General features: G+C 47.4%; 1 protein-coding gene across 1 annotated transcript in view; it reads right to left on the reverse strand.

Annotated features, from left to right (window-relative positions):
* Window positions 1-474: 474 nt before the first annotated feature.
* The window catches only part of LOC138743658 (protein FAM53A-like), a 211,460-nt gene continuing 191,117 nt past the window's right edge, over window positions 475-20,817 (reverse strand). The window contains exon 6 of the mRNA XM_069899198.1: window positions 475-1,205. Within this exon, the coding sequence (XP_069755299.1) occupies window positions 1,188-1,205 (18 nt within the window). The 3' untranslated portion in view covers window positions 475-1,187. The remainder of the gene's footprint in view (window positions 1,206-20,817) is intronic.

A 20,817-nucleotide genomic window follows, 5' to 3' on the forward strand; every position in this document is an offset into this window, starting at 1 on the left:
ATAATAAATTATTATCAGCAAATTTCATGTTGGATTCCAACCAAAGGAACCAAGGTTGATACACTTGTACCAGGCTGGAATCGAACTTGGCATATTCAGATTGCTTCTATATGGAACGTTAATACACGGCAGCGTGTTTATATTTGAGGGGTTCAGAAAACCAAATGATTTCAGCACCAGAGCTGACATTTTCCAGTGCAGTGGAGTCCCGCACTGTGCTGTGGAGTGCCGCACTGTGCCGTGGAGTGCCGCACTGTACCATGGAGTGCCGCACTGTGCAGTAGTGGGCCGCACTGTGGTCCTTCTCCAAAGTGCACTGCCGTTGCTTGCCTGGGCAACTTGATAACACCTCCAAAACCCATGACATCTAAGATTACTTACAAAGACTACCTGTATAGGACTGGATATACAGAAAAAGAATATTCCAGTTCTTTAATTTAATATACATTTAGTTTAATTTACTCGTTGTTCTCCATAATCTTAGAAAGAAACGTTGATATAACTTTGACCCACAATCAATGACCTGAAATGCTGATTTCATCTTCCTCTCTTCACAGTGTCTGATCAACCAAATGTCTTTTATATTCTGCTTTTAAGATTTCCAGAATCTACGTTATTTTTACTCTTCAAAGTCCATGTGCCAAGACTTATACTTTAAATAAGTTAGTTCATTTAAATTTCATTAATATTCATTCTTTTTCTCTCTTGACTACTTCTTAGGCACTAGTTCATCCTCTCATTGCATGTAGAAGTGGCTCTTTTACAAATGCTTTCATGTTAGCCTTTAAGGAGTTACAATCTGGAACATGCATCCTGAAACAGCGACAGAAGTCGATTCTATAATAATTTCCAAAGGGAATTTTAGAAAGATTTCTCTGTTCAGTTACTGGAAGGTCCTGCTGATGTTACAAGAATGCCAGGAGTTTGAGTAATGCCCTCGCATTGCTCATCTATACAGTTTCCTTTCTTTACAGAACCCCTGCACATCAAAAAAGCCAGACGATCGAGACTACCTCGGTTTTCCGTTGCAGTGATCTTTTAACACAATCTTCCCATTTTCTGCCATTTCCTCACTCAGTCGCTTTCATGCTCCGAAGCTGATGACGATTGGATATGGCTCTGTGGGTTTTGGCTTCTTCCAGTCCCTTACCTCGATGATGACACCAGCAATGACAATGATGTCAATGCTATGGAACAAGAACAAGCTGCAGACAGATACCAACGAGCAGGTCAGGTCAACAAATTAAATTCAGTTGTGAGGTAAAGCATTGGGGAAATGAAAACAAAGAAAGCAAATGCCTGAGAGGTAGTGGGATTCTAAACATTCGAGAAGAATGGAAGGATCTTGGGAGGGTGTGTCGACAAAATCGTGAATGTTGTGGGACAGGCAGAGAAGGTAAAATCCTTAATGTAAATGGTCAAGGCAGTAATATTGAAGACGTCAGGCCTTACTGTGCATTACATCAGAGAAAGGATGTGATAGCTCAGGGAAGAGTGGGGAGCAGATTGATGAGAACGCTGCCAGGGTTAGAATGTTGTAGTTATGAACAAAGATTACGTCAGTTCGCAATGTTGACTTGGAACAAGTGAGAATGGGAGGAATGTGTGGGAGTATGAGTGGCATTCAATGAGTGGCGAGGGCCTGTTTCCCTGGGCAGAGGTCACAGGCTGAAGGACAAAGATTGAGGGAAATTGGTAGGGGTGGGAGAGGCATTAAAAAAAACTCTTCAGATTGGGATGATGCTGAAAGAATGGTGAGAGTAGCAACCCACTACTTGGAGGGAAAGTCAAACGTCCGCAGACGTTCCATGGGCCCCTGGTGAGAAATCAAATCCAATATTATCAACGTGTGATACAAAATAGAAACTACAGGCAAGAGGCAGGCTGGCACGGTGTGTGGTCTCTCTACTCTAGCTGCCCAGAGCATGTGATCAGTGAAGGACTATTCTTCTGTTTGACATCTGTTATCTTCCTCAGAGGCAAAACTACACACATCCTCACAAGGCAGTACTCCCCACATCATGCAAACACATCCGGGGGCTAATGCATCATTTCATGTCATATACCAATGGCTCTCTATCTTTAGTCACCCATTGACCACCCTAACTATTCCTTTACCTACCATGGACCACCAGTGAGTCATTGGAAACACTGTGATAAACCATTGACTGTGAATCTCTTCTAAATAGATAAGCCTGCTGCTTTCTTCTATTGTGTGTCCATGCCTCAGTGAGAAACAGTTTCAAATCCAGTACTTCTGCATGCAGTTGAAACCCTTACTACCTACAACTCACCTTTTCTACATGATGTTGGGTGACTCAGCTTGTACCACATGGCTCTTCCTTCATCTGGAACTCCATTTCTACTTCTTACTCGTTATAAAGCAAAACTTCCCACAGGCGCGAGTGATGCCCAAATGAGTGAATAGAAAGCACTTCAGCTTGGCCGAAAATGAGCAAGCATGCTGTCAAATTTTACAATGTGGAAAAGCAAATATTTCCTGGAAGACACAAAGAATGGAGCTGAAACTAAAGCCTAAAACTAAACTATGGGCTAAGTATTGTCACTTGCATCCCACTAAATCGGCCGTTCGGTGACCTGGAATAGAAATGGGGGTTTGGCTTTTCACACTAGACCATTCCTAAGTGGGACACTGAACGCTTTCACAATTGCAAGGGTTTATCCCCGGCATTTGGTCTGTTCTACCTTTAATAGGAAGTGCCTGCAATGCAATTGCATGTTTCATACTTGCCTGATCTCAATGTTGGCGTCTGCAGGGGATTATACTAGGGGTCGAGGCCGGCAATTCCCGGCGTGAGATGACGTCATCTGAGGCCGGCATTGAGCAGATTTTGCTTTCATACTTGCCACTTTAAAAGCTGATTGGCGTTCGATTCCTACGATCACTGGCATGTGTGAAAGGGGCTACAGAATGAAATTGTTGGGGTGACTGTATGTTCCTGTTTTGCAGGGGCAACTCTGACTGCAATACTCTGTGTGGTGGTACAGCACCAGCCTACTGCAGGGGACAGCCTCTGTACCTGCAGGAGAGTAAAGGGGACAGAACTACACCTGGCCGTCTGTCAATCAGTCGACCTGAATGGATCAAGCCCCACCCAGTCGGGAGTCAATCACCCTGCAGGATATAAGCCTGCACCAGCCTCTGAAGTCTCTCAGAGTTACTGCAGCTACAGCCAGCCTGGCTCTGTGGAAGTCTTTGTGGATTAAAGCCTGTTGTACAGTCTTTACCTTGTGTGTGTCTGATTCTGTCTAACAGCGCACCACAATTTAATCCACAAAGAATTTTTTTTTCCCACAGCTGCCATGGAAAAACTCCTGAGCGCAGGGAGCCTTGAAGTCAACCCACGCAACAGGGAAGCTCAGACACACTTCGAGATCTGGCGGTACACGGTTGAAGCAATCACCGAGGCGATCGGAAGAGGCTGGTCCTACTCCGGTCAAAGCTGGGTCCCCATGCCTTCCAGGCAACCAAAGGCTGCTCCACGTACAAGGACGCAATCGACACTCTTGAGACCTTGTACAAGCCCCCCATGAATGCGGTCTGTGCAAGGTACCTCCTCAATACCCGAGCCCATCAACCCGGGGAGACGGCTGAGTCTTATCTGGGACACCTGCGAGAGTTGGCCCGACTGTGTCTGGCTGAACCCAGGATAGGAGCAGAGGAGGTCGAGAGGCTGATCCAGGATGCCTTCGTCCAAGGGCTATGCTCCAGGACCATCCGGCAGAAGCTGCTGGAAGATAGTATCTATGCCTTGACCAAGACAGTGGAAGTGGTCCGAACCCTGGAAGCTGCAGCCCTGCACATCGAAGCCTTTGATTCCAGGTTCCCCCAGACTCCCTCATGGCTGTCTCACACTGCAGCTGCAGCCCTAGACTGAGCTGGGGAGGAGAACATCGCTGCGCCTAGCACCCCTGTAAGTACTGTGGGTCCTGGTGTGGGTCAGACCGACGATCGCGCCAAAACTGCCCAGCTAGGAACCAGTTCTGTTTCCAATGTGGCAAGAAAGGCCACTTTGCTAAAGTGTGGCTCTCAAAACCGGCCGGCAGCTCAGCGGCCCTTTATGACCTCCCCACCTCCCCTGTGGAACCCTCCGCGTGTGCATGCCGGGCGGTGCCATTGTCCCTGCTACGACTTCTGCCTTCCCCGACCCCGACAGTGCAGCATTCTGGCCCACCAACAAAGATCGCAATGTGTGCCCCATGCACCCGGACCAGCCCCCAACCTCGCCAGCGCCGCTCGCTGAAAACTACAGTGACATCACTTCCGGCTCATGGTATGGCACCACTTCTGGCTGATGGAATTACGTCACTTCTGCCAGCCGCAACGAGCATGGCTGGGGAAGGAGGCCAGCCATGCTGCAGGCCCTCATCTGCCTCCAGTGCCACCTGCAGAGTGTTACCCTTGCCTTCGGGGAGCTCCAACCTCCACTCACGCTACACAGCGTGCCAACCTACCAGCCCTGGCCAACCTGCAGCCTCTCCACACTACGCATCACCCCTTCTAGCAGTCTTTGCACATCTTACGCTAGGCTGCAAGCCGATCGCCGCCAGAAGTAGGCGCTATTGTGCTGCAGACAGAGACTTTATCAAGGCGGAGGTGCGGCGACTCCTGTCATAGAGCCCAGTAACAGCCCTTGGAGAGCCCAAGTCCTGGTGGTCAAAGGGGAAAGTAAGCTGAGGATGGTTGTGGATTACAGCCAGACCATAAACCGGTATACCCAACTGGACGCCTACCCTCTGCCAAGGATAGCCGACATGGTCAACGAGATAGCCCACTACTGGGTTTTCTCCACGATTGACCTGAAGTTGGCATATCACCAAATTTCCATCCACCCGAAGGATAAGCCATACACCGCCTTCGAGGTGGACGGTCACCTGTAACAGTTCCGCCGAGTTCCCTTTGGTCTTCTAGCGGGAGATGGAGCGCATGGTAGACTGGCACAAGCAAAAGGTGACATTCCCGTATCTGGATAATGTCACTATCTATGGCCGTGACCAGCAGGACCATGATGCCAACCTGGAGAAATTCCTCCAGACGGCCGGGGAGCCGAACCTCACTTACAACAAGGAGAAGTGTGTGTTCAGCACCACCCGCCTCGCCATCCTGGGGTACATTGTGGCCCATCGGGTCATTGGCCCAGATCCAGAAAGGATGCGCCCATTAATGGAGCTACCTCTCCCCGCGCTAAAGGTCCTCCGCAGGTACCATGGCCTATTCTCCTATTATTCGCAGTGGGCCCCTCGCTTCTCGGACAAGGTCCACCCACTGACCCAAGCTACAACTTTTTCCCTCCCACCTGAGGCACAGGCAGCCTTCATGTGCATTAGGCAGGACATCGCAAATGCCATGATGCAGGTCGTGGATGAGGACTCCCCCTTCCAGGTGGAGAGTGATGCCCTTGCCACTATCCTCAACCAAGGGGGGGACACCCAGTCGCCTTCTTCACTAAGACCAACCACGGCTCCTAGCTAGGGCAATCCGCCATTGAAAAGGAGGCCCAGGTGAATGTGGAAGTGGTCTGCCACTGGCGCCACTACCTGGCCGGCAGGAGATTCACCCTCCTCATTGACCAGCGGGCTGTGGTGTTCATGTTTAACACCGCCCACAAGAGCAAAATCAAGAACGACAAGATCCTGCGCTGGAGAGTCAAGCTGGCAACCTACAGCTACGACATTCAGTACCGCCCCGGGAAGTTTAACGACTCCCCTGATTCCCTCTCTCAGACCTGCGCGTCTATACATGACGACAAGCTGCAGGCATTGCATGAGTCCCTCTACCATCCGGGTGTCACCAGGTTGTACCACTTCATTAAGTCCCGGAACCTGCCGTATACCATCAGGGACGACAAAGAGATGACCGAGGCCTGCCGGGTCTGCGTGGAGTGTAAACCCCGTTTCTTCTGCCCACCTCAGGCCCATGTCATAAAGGCCACTTAGCCCTTCGAGCATCTCGGCATGGATTTTAAAGGGCCCCTGCCTTCCACGAACCGAAACATCTACTTCCTCATGGCAGTGGATGAATACTCACGCTCCCCTTTCGCTATCCATTGCCCAGCCACCTCCCCGGCTTCAGGGTCCTGGAGCAGATCTTAACCATGCTTGGCTACCCCGCTTTCATCTACAGTGACCGGGAGTCTAGATTCATGAGTGACGAGCTGCGCCAGTACCTGATGGCAAGGGGAATTGTGACCAGTCGCACGACGAGCTGTAATCCGAGAGGGAGTCGGCAAGTGGAACACGAAAACAGGGTGATCTGGAAGGCAGTCCTCCTGGCCCTCAATTCAAAAGGGTGGCCGTTGAGTAATGGCAGGACGCCCTGGCCGAGGCAATCCATGCCATTCGGTCGCTTCTGTGTATGGCTACCAATGAGAACCCTTAAGAATGTCTATTCTCATTCCCCATGAAGTCGGCGACTGGAATATCCCTCCCAGCATGGCTCGCATCCCCGGAACCGGTGCTCCTGTATAAGCATGTACGAACACATAAGGCCGAAACCCTGGTCGAGCAGGTTTTTCTCCATCACACGAACCACAACTACACCTACATTAGGTTCGTCAGTGGCAGAGAGGACACTGTCTCAACCAGGGACCTGGCACCAGCAGGAGCACCCACCATTCCACAGCCCAGGACAACAGCGGCCGGGCATACATCCCCGTCCCCAGGCAGCTATGGGGTGCACAGGACCTCCTTGACCACCAGGGGCCACTTCAGCCATAGGGGATGAACCTGCCCTCCCACCCATCCAATACGACTCTCACATGTCGATCCTGGCCCCCTCGGCCACCCCTCCGCACAGCACCACACCAGTCACTCACACCCCTGCCACCAGCCTCTCCCCACGTCCCCTCCGAACGGAGACCAGGAGGCAGTCTGATGGTCACAGAGACTCCAGCAGCCACCAGATCGTCTCAATCTGTAAATAGAGTATCTTGTATAGTGGATACGTTGTTGTTACTGCCCCCCCTCCCCCCCGGTACAAATTTTAAAGAAGGGGATGAATGTGGTGGTACACCACCGACCTACTGCAGGGTGAAACCTCTTTATCTGCAGGAGTGTAAGGGGACAGGACAACACCTGGCCAGCTGTCAATCAGTCAACCTGAATCAATCAAGCCCCACCTGGTCGGATGTCAATCACCCTCCAGGATATAAGCCTGTGCCAGCCTCTGAAGTCTCTCAGAGTTACTGCAGCTACAGCCAGCCTGGCTCTGTGGGTCTTTGTGGATTAAAGCCTGTTGTACAGTCTTTACCTTGTGTGTGTGTCTGATTCTAGTTTAACAGCGCACTACACTCTGTCCCTGAATGAAGCATCAGTTTGCAAATTATTCACTGTGGGATCTCTGGCTGGTGAACAGGTCTGCTGGTACCTGACCTCACAGAAGCACCAAGCACTCAAGTTGTGAGGTGAGGGCACAGAGAACAGACATCTGCAAAGTATCTGGGCAACATTCCAGAAAAAAGAGGCCTCCACAGCTAACCCGAACCAGACCACATACCCACCACCGACTACATGCCCATAAACAATAACAATAATAACAGCAACAATACCTCACACCACTCCTATACACCCTGTAGACCATTGAAACTAATGTCTGAATGTTCCTCAGACATATGATCTGTGAACATTTGAACTTGTGCAAGTTAAACATGGCTTTTCCATAGATTTCCCATCACTGGTACAGGAGCCTGTGGGGGTGGGGGCACAGGTACAACTGGCCAATAGTTGTGCCTGACCAGATAATTATACATGACAGTGGTTTACCACACTTATTCAGGAGCCTGGGGGGGTGGAGGGGGGGGGAGAATGGTGGAGAGCCACAGGTACAGTCAGCTAATGGATCTGCCCCAACAAATAAATATACAGAGAGTGCTTTACCACAATTTGCAAAGGAACCTGTAACTGGCACAGCACATTTGTTTGAAACAGAGCATATTTAATTACTACAAGTAACCTTTAACTGCCACTATTACTTCCTGATGCAAAATATTAACTGTAGATTCCACGGGAAAACAATGGGCAAAGTAACTTAAATTTTTTTTAGGGGTGAGTGAATTTGTCAAACCATGTAGCATAAGCCTCCACCAATACAACACGTACAAAAAAAAATTGTACTGTATAATGTGGTGGAGCTCTGTCCCGTGGGCATGTCCAGGCATGTCCTCACCGGGCTGGGCAGGCTGGCCCAGCTTCTGTACCTGAAGCCCCTCTCCATAAGATCCCCTAATAAAGGCCGAGAGCCCTAGTCTCCTCCCTCATACCTGCTTTGGACATGAGCCAGCAGCATGTAGAGGCATGCCCGGGTCTTCTGATCAATAAAGCCTTTGACTGCTTGCTTCGTGTCTGTGAGTGGTGATTGATACCCCACAATTTTTTTATTTATTTTAAAAAAACTTTATTTATTTGTTCAAAGTACAGATAATAAGTAACATATATAACAATAAACCATAAACATGAATGTTATATTTTATATATATAAAAGAAAAGAAAGAAGAAGAGAGAAAAAAAGAACCCCCACCCCCCTTCAGCCAATTTTCCTAAGGAGAGCCATAAAGAGAAGAAAAAAAAAATTAAGGAAAAATTAAGCATACATATTAAGATCTAATCAATGTAAATTAAAATGTAAATATTCTGAATATAACAACCACTTGTTAATAAAAAAAACCTATAGTTATCACGTGAAACATATGTAATTTTTTCCATTATTGAACAATATTTCATCTCATTATGCCATCTATTTATATCAATCATATTTGTATCTTTCCACGTATTAGCAATACATTTTTTCGCTATAGATAAAGCTAAAACCCCACAATTTATTGATCAGAATTTTAAAGTGCCATGGACTGGAGAAGCTGGAGATCAATCCAAAGGAACTTGGGGCCTCTGTAAAGTTTGATATGTGGCTACACTGTTTGAAGGCCTCCCTGAGATGCCACAAAATCACAGCCGATGGTGATCGGTACGACCTGCTCTCGGCAGCGGTGAGCCACCGACCGTACCAATTAATTCACGACTGCACTGGTTACGAAGAGGCAATGGCCCTACTCCGACAGCAGTAAGGAGCCCCGAGGTACGCGATGTTCTCATGCTTCCACCTTGGCTCCTGACGCCAGGGCCCAGGTGAGTTGGTTGACAATTTTGTGAGGGCCATGTGGGAGCTGGGGTGAGCCTGGGGGTGCTGGGATGTGACTGCGGCGACCTATCAGTAGGTGCTCATCTGTGACGGGCTAGTCGCTGGCTTCTGCTCCCATCACATATGGGAACGACTCGTGGAGAAAGGTGATTGGTTCCTACAGGATGGCCCGAGCAATGAAGACTGTCCAAAAGAATGCGGAGGCCTACTCAGCGGGCCACGCGACCGCCAGGTGGGGAGAACGGATGATGTCATCTTGGGACTTGGGGCCCCAGACTGCCGCCGTCTCCACTAAGCACATGAGGTGCAAGTACTGTGGTCAAAGCAAACACCCACGAAAGTATTGTCTGGCCCGTAGCACGACCTGTTTGAACTACCAGAGGAAAGGACACTATACCAGGGTATGTCATTCAAAGCCCCTCTCTATTAGTGCCACATGTGGACCATGACCCATGTCACCATCTTGGGCCAACCCACTTCTGTCATCATTTTCAGTTGCCAAGAACTGAACTTCCAGACCAGGGGCACAATGACACAAAGTGACGTCACATCCAGCTTCACTTCTGGACCCCACTGCGTGCGACCCGTCAGGTTGCCATCTTCGTGATCTCTCGGGTGGCCATCTTGGTAGCAGCCGTCCCAATGACAATAGTAGCAGTGACTCAGATAGTGAGCTGACGTTGGCTTCCATCATGGTGGACCAGAATACGCCATAGCAGCTGAGGCGATTGATGATGGACATCGAGGTAAACAGCCACACCACAGGAAACACTGAGAGCTTTATACATAGCGGCACAGCCAAACGTTATTCCCTGACCGTGTCCCCAACCAAGAGCAAGGTAGCACTAGCCTCCAAATCTCTCCCTGCGGAAATCCGCGGGAACTGAATCGTGACCCTAACTGTGGGGGCCACAAAATATAAGAACTTCAAACTGCTGGTGAAACCCCAACTCTGCTCACCTGTCATATTGGATTTTCAGTCCCACCTTGCTGATGTAGTTTGATGAGCCCCACCCCCTTCCCCTCACCGTCAGGAATAACCAGTTCCAGGAGGCCCTGCCTATTCCCCCTAAGAGGCCCAATTACATGCTTGAACACCTTCCAGGCCCCTCCGCCTCTGTTGTTCCATATCCTTACCCGGACTGCAAACCTGTTGCCACTAAGAGCAGGCGATACAGCCCCAAGGACAGGGAATTCATTAAGATAGAGGTGGAGCGGTTGCTGGGGGAGGGCATAATAGAATGCCTGAAGGGCACAAGTAGTGGTGGTGAAGAGTGGGGAGAAGTACTAGATGGTGATAGACTACTGTCAGACCATCAACCGGTTCACTGATTGCCTAGTAAAGGGTCTTCTCTATCATAGATCTCAAATTGGCGTATCACCAAATCCCGATTCACCCAAAAGACTGGCTGTATACGGCATTTGAGGCCAACAGCCGACTCTATCATTTCCTGCGGGTCCCATTGGCCTCACAAATGGAGTGTTGGTGTTCCAAAGGGAAATGGACTGCCTGGTGGATGACAATGTCACCATCTGTGGCCTCGACCAGAGGGAACACGACGAGAACCTGCAGAGATTCCTGGCCACCACAAAAGCCTTCAATCTCACATACAATAAGAAAAAGTGCATGTTTAGCACCAAGCAGCTGGCAATCCTGGGGTATGTGGTGGATCATGGGCATCATCGCCCCTGACCTGAGCATATGCGGCCCCTTCTGGAATTACCACTACCACTGAACCCCAACACTTTAAAAATGTGCCTGGGGCTCTTCTCGTATTATGCCCAATGGATCACCAACTATACAGACAAGGCCCAACCCCTGGTGAAAGCCACGACCTTTCCCCCGTCGGCGGAGGCCTGGATGAGATTGCCAAGGCAGGGATGCACGCCATTGATGAATCCGTCCCATTCCAAGTGGAAAGTGATGCCTCCGACTTCACTCTGGCTGTTGCACTGAACCAAGCAGGTTGGCCAGTGGTAATTTTTTACGCACCCTCCAAGGCTCCAAATGCAAGCACTTCACCATCGAGAAGGAGGCACAGGCTATAGTGGAGGCTATGTGTCATTGGAGGCATTACTTAGCCAACATACCATTCACCCTGCTGACGGACCAGAGAGCCATCGCTTTTATGTTTAACAATAAACGGCGGGGTAACATCAAAAATGACAAGATCATGCAATGGAGAATTGAACTGTCCACCTACAATTATGAGCCACCCGATGCCGTGTCCAGGGGATCCTGCACCAGGGTGCAAGTTGATTGCCTCCATGCCCTCTACGATAGCCTAGGGCACCCTGGGGTCACAAGGTTCTACCATTTTGTGAGGCCCCATAACCTCCCCTACTCAGTTGTGGAAGTCAGGGAGCTTATTCAAATTGCCTAGTCTGTGCGGAATGCAAGCCACAATTTTACAGACTGAAGACAGCCTAACTCATCAAGACCACTCGCCCCTTTGAACGTCTCAGCATGGACTTCAAGGGGCCCCTCCCGTCCACGAATCAGAACATCTACATCCTGAGCATCATGGACAAGTACTCACATTTCCCATTTGCCACCCCTTGCCCCGACATGACCACCTCCACGGTCATTAAAGCACTCCGCACAATATTCACTCTGTTCGGGTACCCCAGTTATGTTCATAGTGACTGGGGATCGGCCTTCATGAGTGAGGGGTTGCAGCAATACTTCCTTTCCAGCAGCATTGCTACAAGCAAAACCACCAGCTGGTATAATCTGGAAGGCAATCCTTTTGGCCCTCAAGTTGAAAGGGATGCCTGTATCCCAGTGACAAGAGGTCCTTCCAAAAGCACTGCATGCCACCAGGTCCCTACTTTGCACTGCGACTAATGCAACACCACATGAAAAATTGTTCTCTTTCCCTAGGAGGTCAGTATCGGGAACCACGCTGCCGGTCTGGCTGATGACCCCAGGGTCAGTGCTTCTCTGGAAGTACGTTAGAATGCACAAGGTGGGTCCATTGGTTGAGGAAGTGCACCTCCTGCATGCAAACCCCCAGTATGCACTGGTAAGGCACCCAAATTGACGGTACGATAATGTGTTATCTGGTACCTAGCACAAATGGGGACCCCAACACGGGAGGTGGACCCGATACCCCCAGGCAGTGACCAGTCGGCCCCAGGGATCACCTTGACAAAGTAGTGATCCCACTTCCGACACGGCCTCCCCTAGTGTACCCCCTCCCCCTCACTGGAGTGTTCACCCCACTGTTACAAACAAATTCCCCACCCCCTAGGGACCCAGTAGACACAGACACTGTTCAGCCCTCCAACATCCAACTGGTCGAACAATCCACTGGTCCGCTGGAACCAACGATACAGCCAGCAGTACTTCAGAGATCTCAGCGCCGAATAAAACTGCTGGAGCGGCTGAACCTTTGAACTGTATGGACTACAAGACCCATCCAGATGAAAATTGCCCCACATCACCCTGCTGGATTTTATTCAAAGAAAAGGAGGGATGAATGTAGTGGAACACGGAACTGCGGGCACATCCTCACTGGGCTGGGCAGGCTGGCCCACCTTCTGTACCTGTTGCCCCTCCCCATAAGATCCCCTAATAAAGGCCTCATACCTGTCTTGGACATGAACCAGCAGCATGTAGCAGCATGTCTGGGTTTTCTGATCAATAAAGCCTTTGACTGCTTGCTTCATGTCTGCAGGTGGTCGTTGATCGTGCTACACGTAATCCTTGAACACCAGAACCTGATGCTTCATCCGAAGATGGTGTTGTGGCTATTGGCAGACTCTTCTGTCAAACCCACATTTCATCCAAAACCTACATAATTCAACCGAAATCGTGGAAAAGTCACCAATGACCCGATCCATTTCATTCCCACCCAAGAAACGTTTAAGCTAATTGCAACATTTCAATTGTTGCTCGAACTGAGGTCACTACTAAAATAAACATGACCCAACCAAAACTCAATAGTTACAGTTTCTCTTATAAAGGACTTTCCTGTTTTCTTTTGAGATTTTGAAGTTTTACAAGAGTTTTGAAAATGAATATCCTGTTGTTACCACACTCACATTCTCATGAGTAATTATCTCTTTGCCAAGAGAAACGAGCCCTGGTAATCATGGAGAATGTGATGGCAGCAGAGGAAGAGACTAGGTTTGGACTTCCTCTTTTTGAGTACGTTCCTTCTAACAATACTCTAACATTTAATTTCTAAAATTTTAAATTAATGCTCTTCTCACTTTCAGCTCTCTGTTTGGCCCACACCATTCTCCATCTGACTGTGGGCTGTTTACCAGGGGAGGCGATGGCTTGCTCTTTGCTATACCTTTCCCATATAAAATGGCTCATCAAAGTGAGTTGCTGAACCTAGAGTTACTCCAAGTCCAAGAGCTAGCTGATCTGATTGGTGCAACAAAAGTCTGCAGATACCACGGTTGGAGTAAGAATGACCTGCTGAGTTTCTCTGGGATTCTGTTTCAACTTATACTGGGCTGGAGGATAAGCCAATTGCCTGCTCCATGAGGCTATCAGGCTTCAACTTGCGGGTATAAATTGGGATGACATTTTTGCAGAGAAATGTACTATGGAGATGTGGGTGATGTTTAGGGATCTCTTGTAGGATGTTAGGGATAAATTTGTCCCAGTGAGACAGAGAAAGAATGGTAGGGTGAAGGAACCATGGATAACTAGAGAGGTGGAAAATCTAGTCAGGTGGAAAAAGGCTGCATACACGAGATTTAGGCAGCAAGGATCAGACAGGTCACTTCAGGAATATCGGGTAGCAAAAAGGAGCTTAAGAGGGGGCTGAGGAGAGCAAGAAGGGGACATGAGAAGGGTTAAGGAAAACCACAGGGCATTCTTCACTTATGTGAAGAACAGAAGGATGACAGGAGTGAAGATGGGACCGATTAGAGAGGAAAGGTAGGGAGATGTGCCTGGAGGCTGTGGAATTGGGTGAGGTCCTCAGTATTCACCAAGGAGAGGGACTTTTTTTTTGAAAATTTTATTTTTCCCTTTGCATTAAATATGTTTCTTCATTTTGAATAATGCATTATAATAAAAAATGCCAAATGATACATATTTTAATTTTATCCCCTATCCTTCCCCCTCCCCCAAAAAGAAAAAAAAGAGAAAAACTCCTGAATAATTTTACGTCAATCAATATTTATATTTTCTAACATATTAATTCTATCTTTAACCTATTAATTGGGAGGAGCGAATGTAGTGGACGATATAGACGGACTTTTATCAACAAAATCCATATATGAATTCCAAATCCTTTAAAATTTTTCTGGGTGGTTCCTTAAATTATAAGTAATTTTCTCCAATGGTATACAATGTTGTATTTCCACATGCCATCTATCTAACCCTACAATATTATCTGACTTCCACGTTACCGCCACTGCTATTGCTATACTTAGAAACTTTCGTTGATACTGGTCTAGCTTCCATTTAGTATCTGTTTCATATAATTCACCTAGCAAAAATATTCTGCGATCCTTTGATTTTCACATCTTCATAATTCATCCCAATAATACCAAGAAATCTTCCCAAATGTTCCAACTTTTTCACACAACCAAACTGCATGCAGTAAGGTACCTATTTCCTTGTTACATCTGGAACACTTGTCAGAAATTTGAATGAAGTCTATGTAATTTCTATGGAGTATAGTATAGCTGGTGTAAAAAATTATATTGGACCATTTGATATCTAACATTAATTGTGTTAGTTACATGCTCTTGATACATTCTTGCCCATTTGTCATCTTGAATTTGTATGTTTAATTCCTTTTCCCACTTTTGTTTTGACTTATTATTAAATATTCAAATTGGCGATGTTCCGGAAGTCTAAACCTCACCTAACTTCTTTTTTAAATATGATTTGAGCCGAAAAAATGAAAAAAGGAGAGGGACCTTGATGATGGTGACCTGTCTGATCCTTGCTACCTCTTCCACTTGACTAGATTTTCCACCTCTCTAGTCAACCATGGTTCCTTCACCCTACCATTCTTTCTCTGTCTCACCAGGACAAATTTATCCCTAACAAGCTGCAAAAGATCCCTAAACATCGCCCACATCTCCATAGTATATTTCTCTGTAAAAATGTCATCCCAATTTATACCCGCAAGTTGAAGCCTGATAGCCTCATGGAGAAGTATGTTGATATTAAGAGAGAGAATTTGTTGGAGCAGTTAAAATGCATTTGTTCGGATAAATCCCCAGGCTGCTCCATGAGGTGAGGGAGGAGATTGCTGAGCCTTTAGCTAGGATCTTTGTATTCTTGTTATTCATGGGAATGGTACCGGAGGATTGGAGGGTGGCAAACATTGACCCCCTGTTCAAAAAAGGTAGTAGGGAAAGTCCAAGTAATTATAGACCAGTGAGCCTTACATCTGTAGAAGGCAGGCTGTTGGAAAGGATTCTTAGAGATAGAATCTATGAGGATTTAAAGAATCATGGTCTGATCAGGGACTGTTAGCATGGCAGATCATGCCTCACAGGCCTGATAAGAGTTCTTTGAGGAGGTGACCAGACATATTAATGAGGGTAGTGCGGTGGATGTGGTGTACATGGATTTTAATGAGGCATTTGATAAGGTTCCACGTGGTAGGCTTATTCAAAAAGTCAGAAGGCATGGGATCCAGGGAAGCTTGGCCATGTGGATTCAGAATTGGCTTCCCTGTAGAAAGCAGAGGGTTATGGTGGAGGGAGTACATTCGGATTGGAGGGCTGTGTCTAGTGGAGTCCATCAAGGATCGGTTCTGGGACTTCTGCTTTTTGTGATTTTTATTAACGACTTGGAAGTGTGGGTTGGTAAGCTTGCAGGCAATACAAAGGTTGATGGTGTTGTGGATAGTGTAGAGGATGTCAAAGTTTGCATTAGGGACATTGATAGGATGCTGAGCTTGGCTAAAAAGTGGCACATGGAGTTCAATCCGGAGAAGTGTGAGGAGGTGCACTTTGGAAGAACAAACGACAAGGCAGAATACAAAGCTAATGGCAGGATCCTTGGTTGTGTGGAAGAGCAGAGGTCCATGTCTACAGATTCCTGAAAGTTGCCTGACAAGTAGATAGGGTAGTTAAGAAAGTTTATGGATTGTTAACTTTCATAAGTTGAGGGGTTGAGTTTAAGAACTGTGAGGTAATGAAGCAGCTGTACAAAACTCTGGTTAGACCACACTTGGAGTAATGTGCCCAGTTCTAGTCGCCTCATTGTAGGAAAGACGTGGAAGGATTGGAAAGGGTGCAATCTGCAGCGGATTAACTATTAGGATGAGTAGGCTAAAGCCTCGGGGCCTGGAAGGTTAGGGGGCCCTCAAACAACAATAGAAATAAGAGACACAACAATAGAAATGTTACTTTAATGATGCCAAAGGGAACTAAACCATAATATTAAAAGTATTTTAAAATTGCAACAACTTGTAGCTTTCAACGCTCCTGTCGATTGGGTTTCACCTATTCACTGAAATAATAAAAAACAACAGGCCCGCTCGGGACGGCAGCGGCTCAATGCGGGATCAATGGCTATCTTTGTTACCCATAATTCCCCACACAGTTGGAACCGCTCTGTGTTTCCCTGGCTCTGGCATGGGGGATTATGGGTAATGAAGACAGCTATTGCCGCTGCATTTCTCCCGGTCTCCACCACCTCCAGCCATGCACACTGCAGGGGCCCTTGGAATGACCGTGACCCTGCCCCTCTGCGATTCCCATTGGCCGGTCTGGCGCAGAACTTGCTTTCCATTGGCTCACTACCCCATCGATCATCAGATGGCCAGCAATTTTTAAATGTGTCTCTTTTGCAGTAAGATAACTTCCTCAAATGTTAGTTTTTTTTTGCAAAGAAGATTTCAGCTCTGAATTTTGCTGTTATTGTCGATGATCATTTGGGTCAGTGTGAAATTATAAAGGTCAACAGGGAAAATGCAACTCTAAAGATCTGCATTTAAAAATGCATGTAATTGGATTTTAAAAATTAAAATATTGCTGGAAAGTTCAAATCAGGTCTACATGAATAAGGATTTTTTTTTAAATAGAAGAAAAATTTGCAAGATTAATATGAAACATGATGTGGGGTGCATACCCTGGCGCAGCCCGCAGACTGCGCCGATGTGCATCTATTTAATTTTGGCCCCAAGGGTGGCAGCAGCTCCTTGCAGTCGCTGCAGCACCCTCACTCAGGGTCCAGGACAATATAACGACTCTGGAGCCTGGGATCCTCAGCAACTCTCCCTGTCATGGTGAAGAAAGAGGATGCAGAGCGTGAATGAAAGAGTGCCCAACCCATCTAGAAACATAAAACCGAAAAGGCAACTTCTTATTTACTTTCTGTGGTCTCGCTTGTTGCTGGATTATTGTTTGCAAATGAAAACAAAATTGTGCCTACATGTGTGGACATGAACTATGTCTGGTGATGAATAATGCACTACACCAGTGGTGTAGTGAGGAGGTGAGCATGAGGAGTGACTGTTCCCCACCTTCCCAGCCTGACAGTGCCCCCAACCCCATGGCCTTCCTGCAGTGCATATTTTTAAACTGTAGGACTACAAGGCATGAAAAGAATTTGATGTTCGAACAGTAAATTGGAGAGGGAGGGAGAGCCTGAGAGGCGAAAGTTGTGAGTAAAATGTTAGTTTTATTTAAAAAAATGAATTGATTTGCAATTTGTGCCCCATAGTTCAGGAACGCCGAGGGGAGGGTTCAGAGTTGGTGTCAGGAACTCCTGGCACCGTAGCTCCCGATGCCCGAGTCCCGACTCCAAATCCTCCTCTGTCCCTTCAGCCTACTGATATGTTCCAGGCAAGACCAAAGCAACCTGTACCATACGAAGCATTGAGGATGGTTTGGTTTTTGTGGCAATAAATCGTGTCTTGCTGGAATTAAATATATTTTTCAGCTGTTTTCATGAATTGAAATTTTTTGGTTTTTGTTTTCAAAAATGGAACGTTTTATGTTGTATTAAATGCAACGATAATGCTTGCACGTTACATATCTGCTACAATTTGAAAGCTCCTCCGCATTAACCTGCAAATGATGATGGTGTGGAAGAGTTTGTGGTTACATTGAGGCTCTAGTTCCATCACGGCTCAACATTGGGCTCATCATGCCGGGTCAGCCTGCTCAGCCCCATTCCCCCCACCCCCCACCTTAGCCCAATCAGCACCACCTTCCCCCAGCTCAGCCCGGTCAGCACCCCCTTCCCCCCACCCCCCCACAAAATAGTCTGGCACCGGCCCTGGCTGGTACAACCCCAAAGTGGCCCTATGAGATGTCAGAGCAGCCCAGTGAGGTGCTGTGGCAGCACTCCGATGAACTCCGGCAGCACTGCACCCCTGATGGAGACATTACATTTGAGGCAGGAATCTAAAACATAATAAAATGTGTGGTTGCTTCAGTGACGCTAGTGCTGCGGGTGGGTGGGTGAGCATGGCCTGCGAATGTCCATTTTCCACCCCCCCCCCCCATGACGCAGACCCTGGGAGCCCTGCTAAAGCTTAGCCCATGGATGTGAGTTAATGCGCCACTGGGGGCAGAGGAGAGATACCAGGATGATAACTGGTTTAGAGAGTGTGCTCTTTGGAGAGGAGGAGGATGAGAGGAGACAAGATATTGAGAGGAATAGAGTGGACAGCCAGCACCTCCTTCCCAGGGCAACACTGCTCAATACAAGAGGGTGCAGCTTTAAGGTCATGGGTGGGAGGTTCAAGGGAGATATTAGAGGAAGGTTTTTATCCAGAGAGTGGTTGGTGCATGGAATGCAGTGACCTTGGAAGGTGTATAAGGTTAACTTCAGGTGAATACACATCTGGCTTCATAATGAAAGTTCCTGCAGTCAATGGCACCCACCAGCCAGATTCCAAACTGATGAAGTACAATTTAACTGAAGGAGCACAGGCATCAACGTGGACCTCAGTGATTGGTGCTGGGGTCTTTTTACTGTCCATGATATATCGTGAATGTGGGAGGAATGATGAGCAAATTTGAAGATGACATGAAATTGGCACAGTTGTGAAGAGTGAAGAAGGTTGTCTTGGCCCACTGCAAGATATAGGTGAGATGAAAAGTTGGTTGGAATTTAATCCTAACAGTATGAGGTTATACATTTGGGAAATCAGATATGGATGGCATATACAGTAAGTATGCAGTAAATGATGGGCATTTTATGGACAGGGGTATCTTGGGGTCCAATTAAGGCAACAAAGGAAGTTCAGGATGGTGAAGAAGGCATATGATTATACTCTCTGTTAGTGATCAGCACATAGAATATAAAACTTGAGACATAATATTGCAACTTTACAAAGCACTGGTGAGACCACATGTGTACTGGTTGCAACACTAGAAGGATGTGGTTGCACTAGAGAAAGCGCAGAGGAGATTCACCAGGATATTGTCTGCATGGGAGGACTTTAATAATGGGGAGAGATTGGGCATAGTTTCCCTCAAGTGAAGGAGGCTGAGGGCTGCCGTGATTGAGGTACAGAATATAAAATTGCATAGATGGACAAATTTTTCCCATGGCAGGGGTATCAAAAATTCCCTTTAAAACTTCATTCTCCCACTTTAAATGGATACCCCCTTTAGCTTTAAGGTGAATGGATGTTTTAAAGGAGATTTGAAGGGAAAGTACTTTACTCCAGAGATTAATATCTAGAACACACTCCAAGAGGAGACAGTGGAATCAGATACAATCATATTTAAAAGATATTTAGATAGCACTTGAATTGTTAATGCATAGAAGCATAGGGACCTAATGTAGTGTGGAAGGGCCATAAGATTGGTATGGGTATCGCGGTGATATAACCGCCACTATAGCTGCACTCCTACCAGCCTGCTTCATGGGCAACCATTGTACCTGCAGCTAGGTAACCTGGGAGACTGACCCCACTTTACCTACTGTCAATCACTGACCCATATAAAGACTTGAGCCAGCCCTTTCCTAAACCAGTCAGGCACATGGAACCGGAGGCTACACATATATCTGGTGTTTTCTACTTCAAGCTGATTAAAGCCCGTTGTAGTCTTTCGAGGTTTGTGCTGTTTGCTGCACCACAGGTATGGTGGGCTCAAGGGCCCATTTCAACTCCATGACTATATTGCAGAAGGAGAGGTACCTTGAACAGAGAAAGGGAGGAATTGCTAAGAAATTGATCAAATTCTAATTCACAGCGCCCATAGGAGGTAAAGATGATGTTTTGGGCCTGAGCCCTTCTTCAAGGTACGAATGAAAAACAGGCAGGTGTCCGAATTAACAGAAAGGGTGGGGGCCATGGAATCTGACCAACAGGCTAAAGGAGTTCATTGGATATGGTGAGGAGGCCAGGAGAGAGGAAAGGTGAGAATTGATTGGGGGAGGGGCAGGCATTTGGCTTTGTGAATACAGAGCTGGGGTAAAGGAGACAGGGGGAAAGAGAAGAGAGAGAGAAAGAGAGAGAGAGAGACAGAGCTAGAGGAAGGAGACATGGTGAACAAGGCTAATGGAGAAGTTGATGTTAATGCCATCTGGTTGGAGAGTGCCCAGATGGAATATGAGGTGTTGTTCCTCCAACTTGTGGGTGGTTTCAGACCAGCAGTGCTTGAGGCCTCGGACAGATATGTCAGCATGGGAACAGGGTGGGGAATAGAATTGGGTGAACTGGGGGATACCCACTATTGTGGTGGACAGTGCTGAGGAGGCCAATGAAGCG

This window comes from Narcine bancroftii, chromosome 9, assembly GCF_036971445.1.
Source record: "Narcine bancroftii isolate sNarBan1 chromosome 9, sNarBan1.hap1, whole genome shotgun sequence".
Taxonomy (NCBI): Eukaryota; Metazoa; Chordata; class Chondrichthyes; order Torpediniformes; family Narcinidae; genus Narcine; species Narcine bancroftii.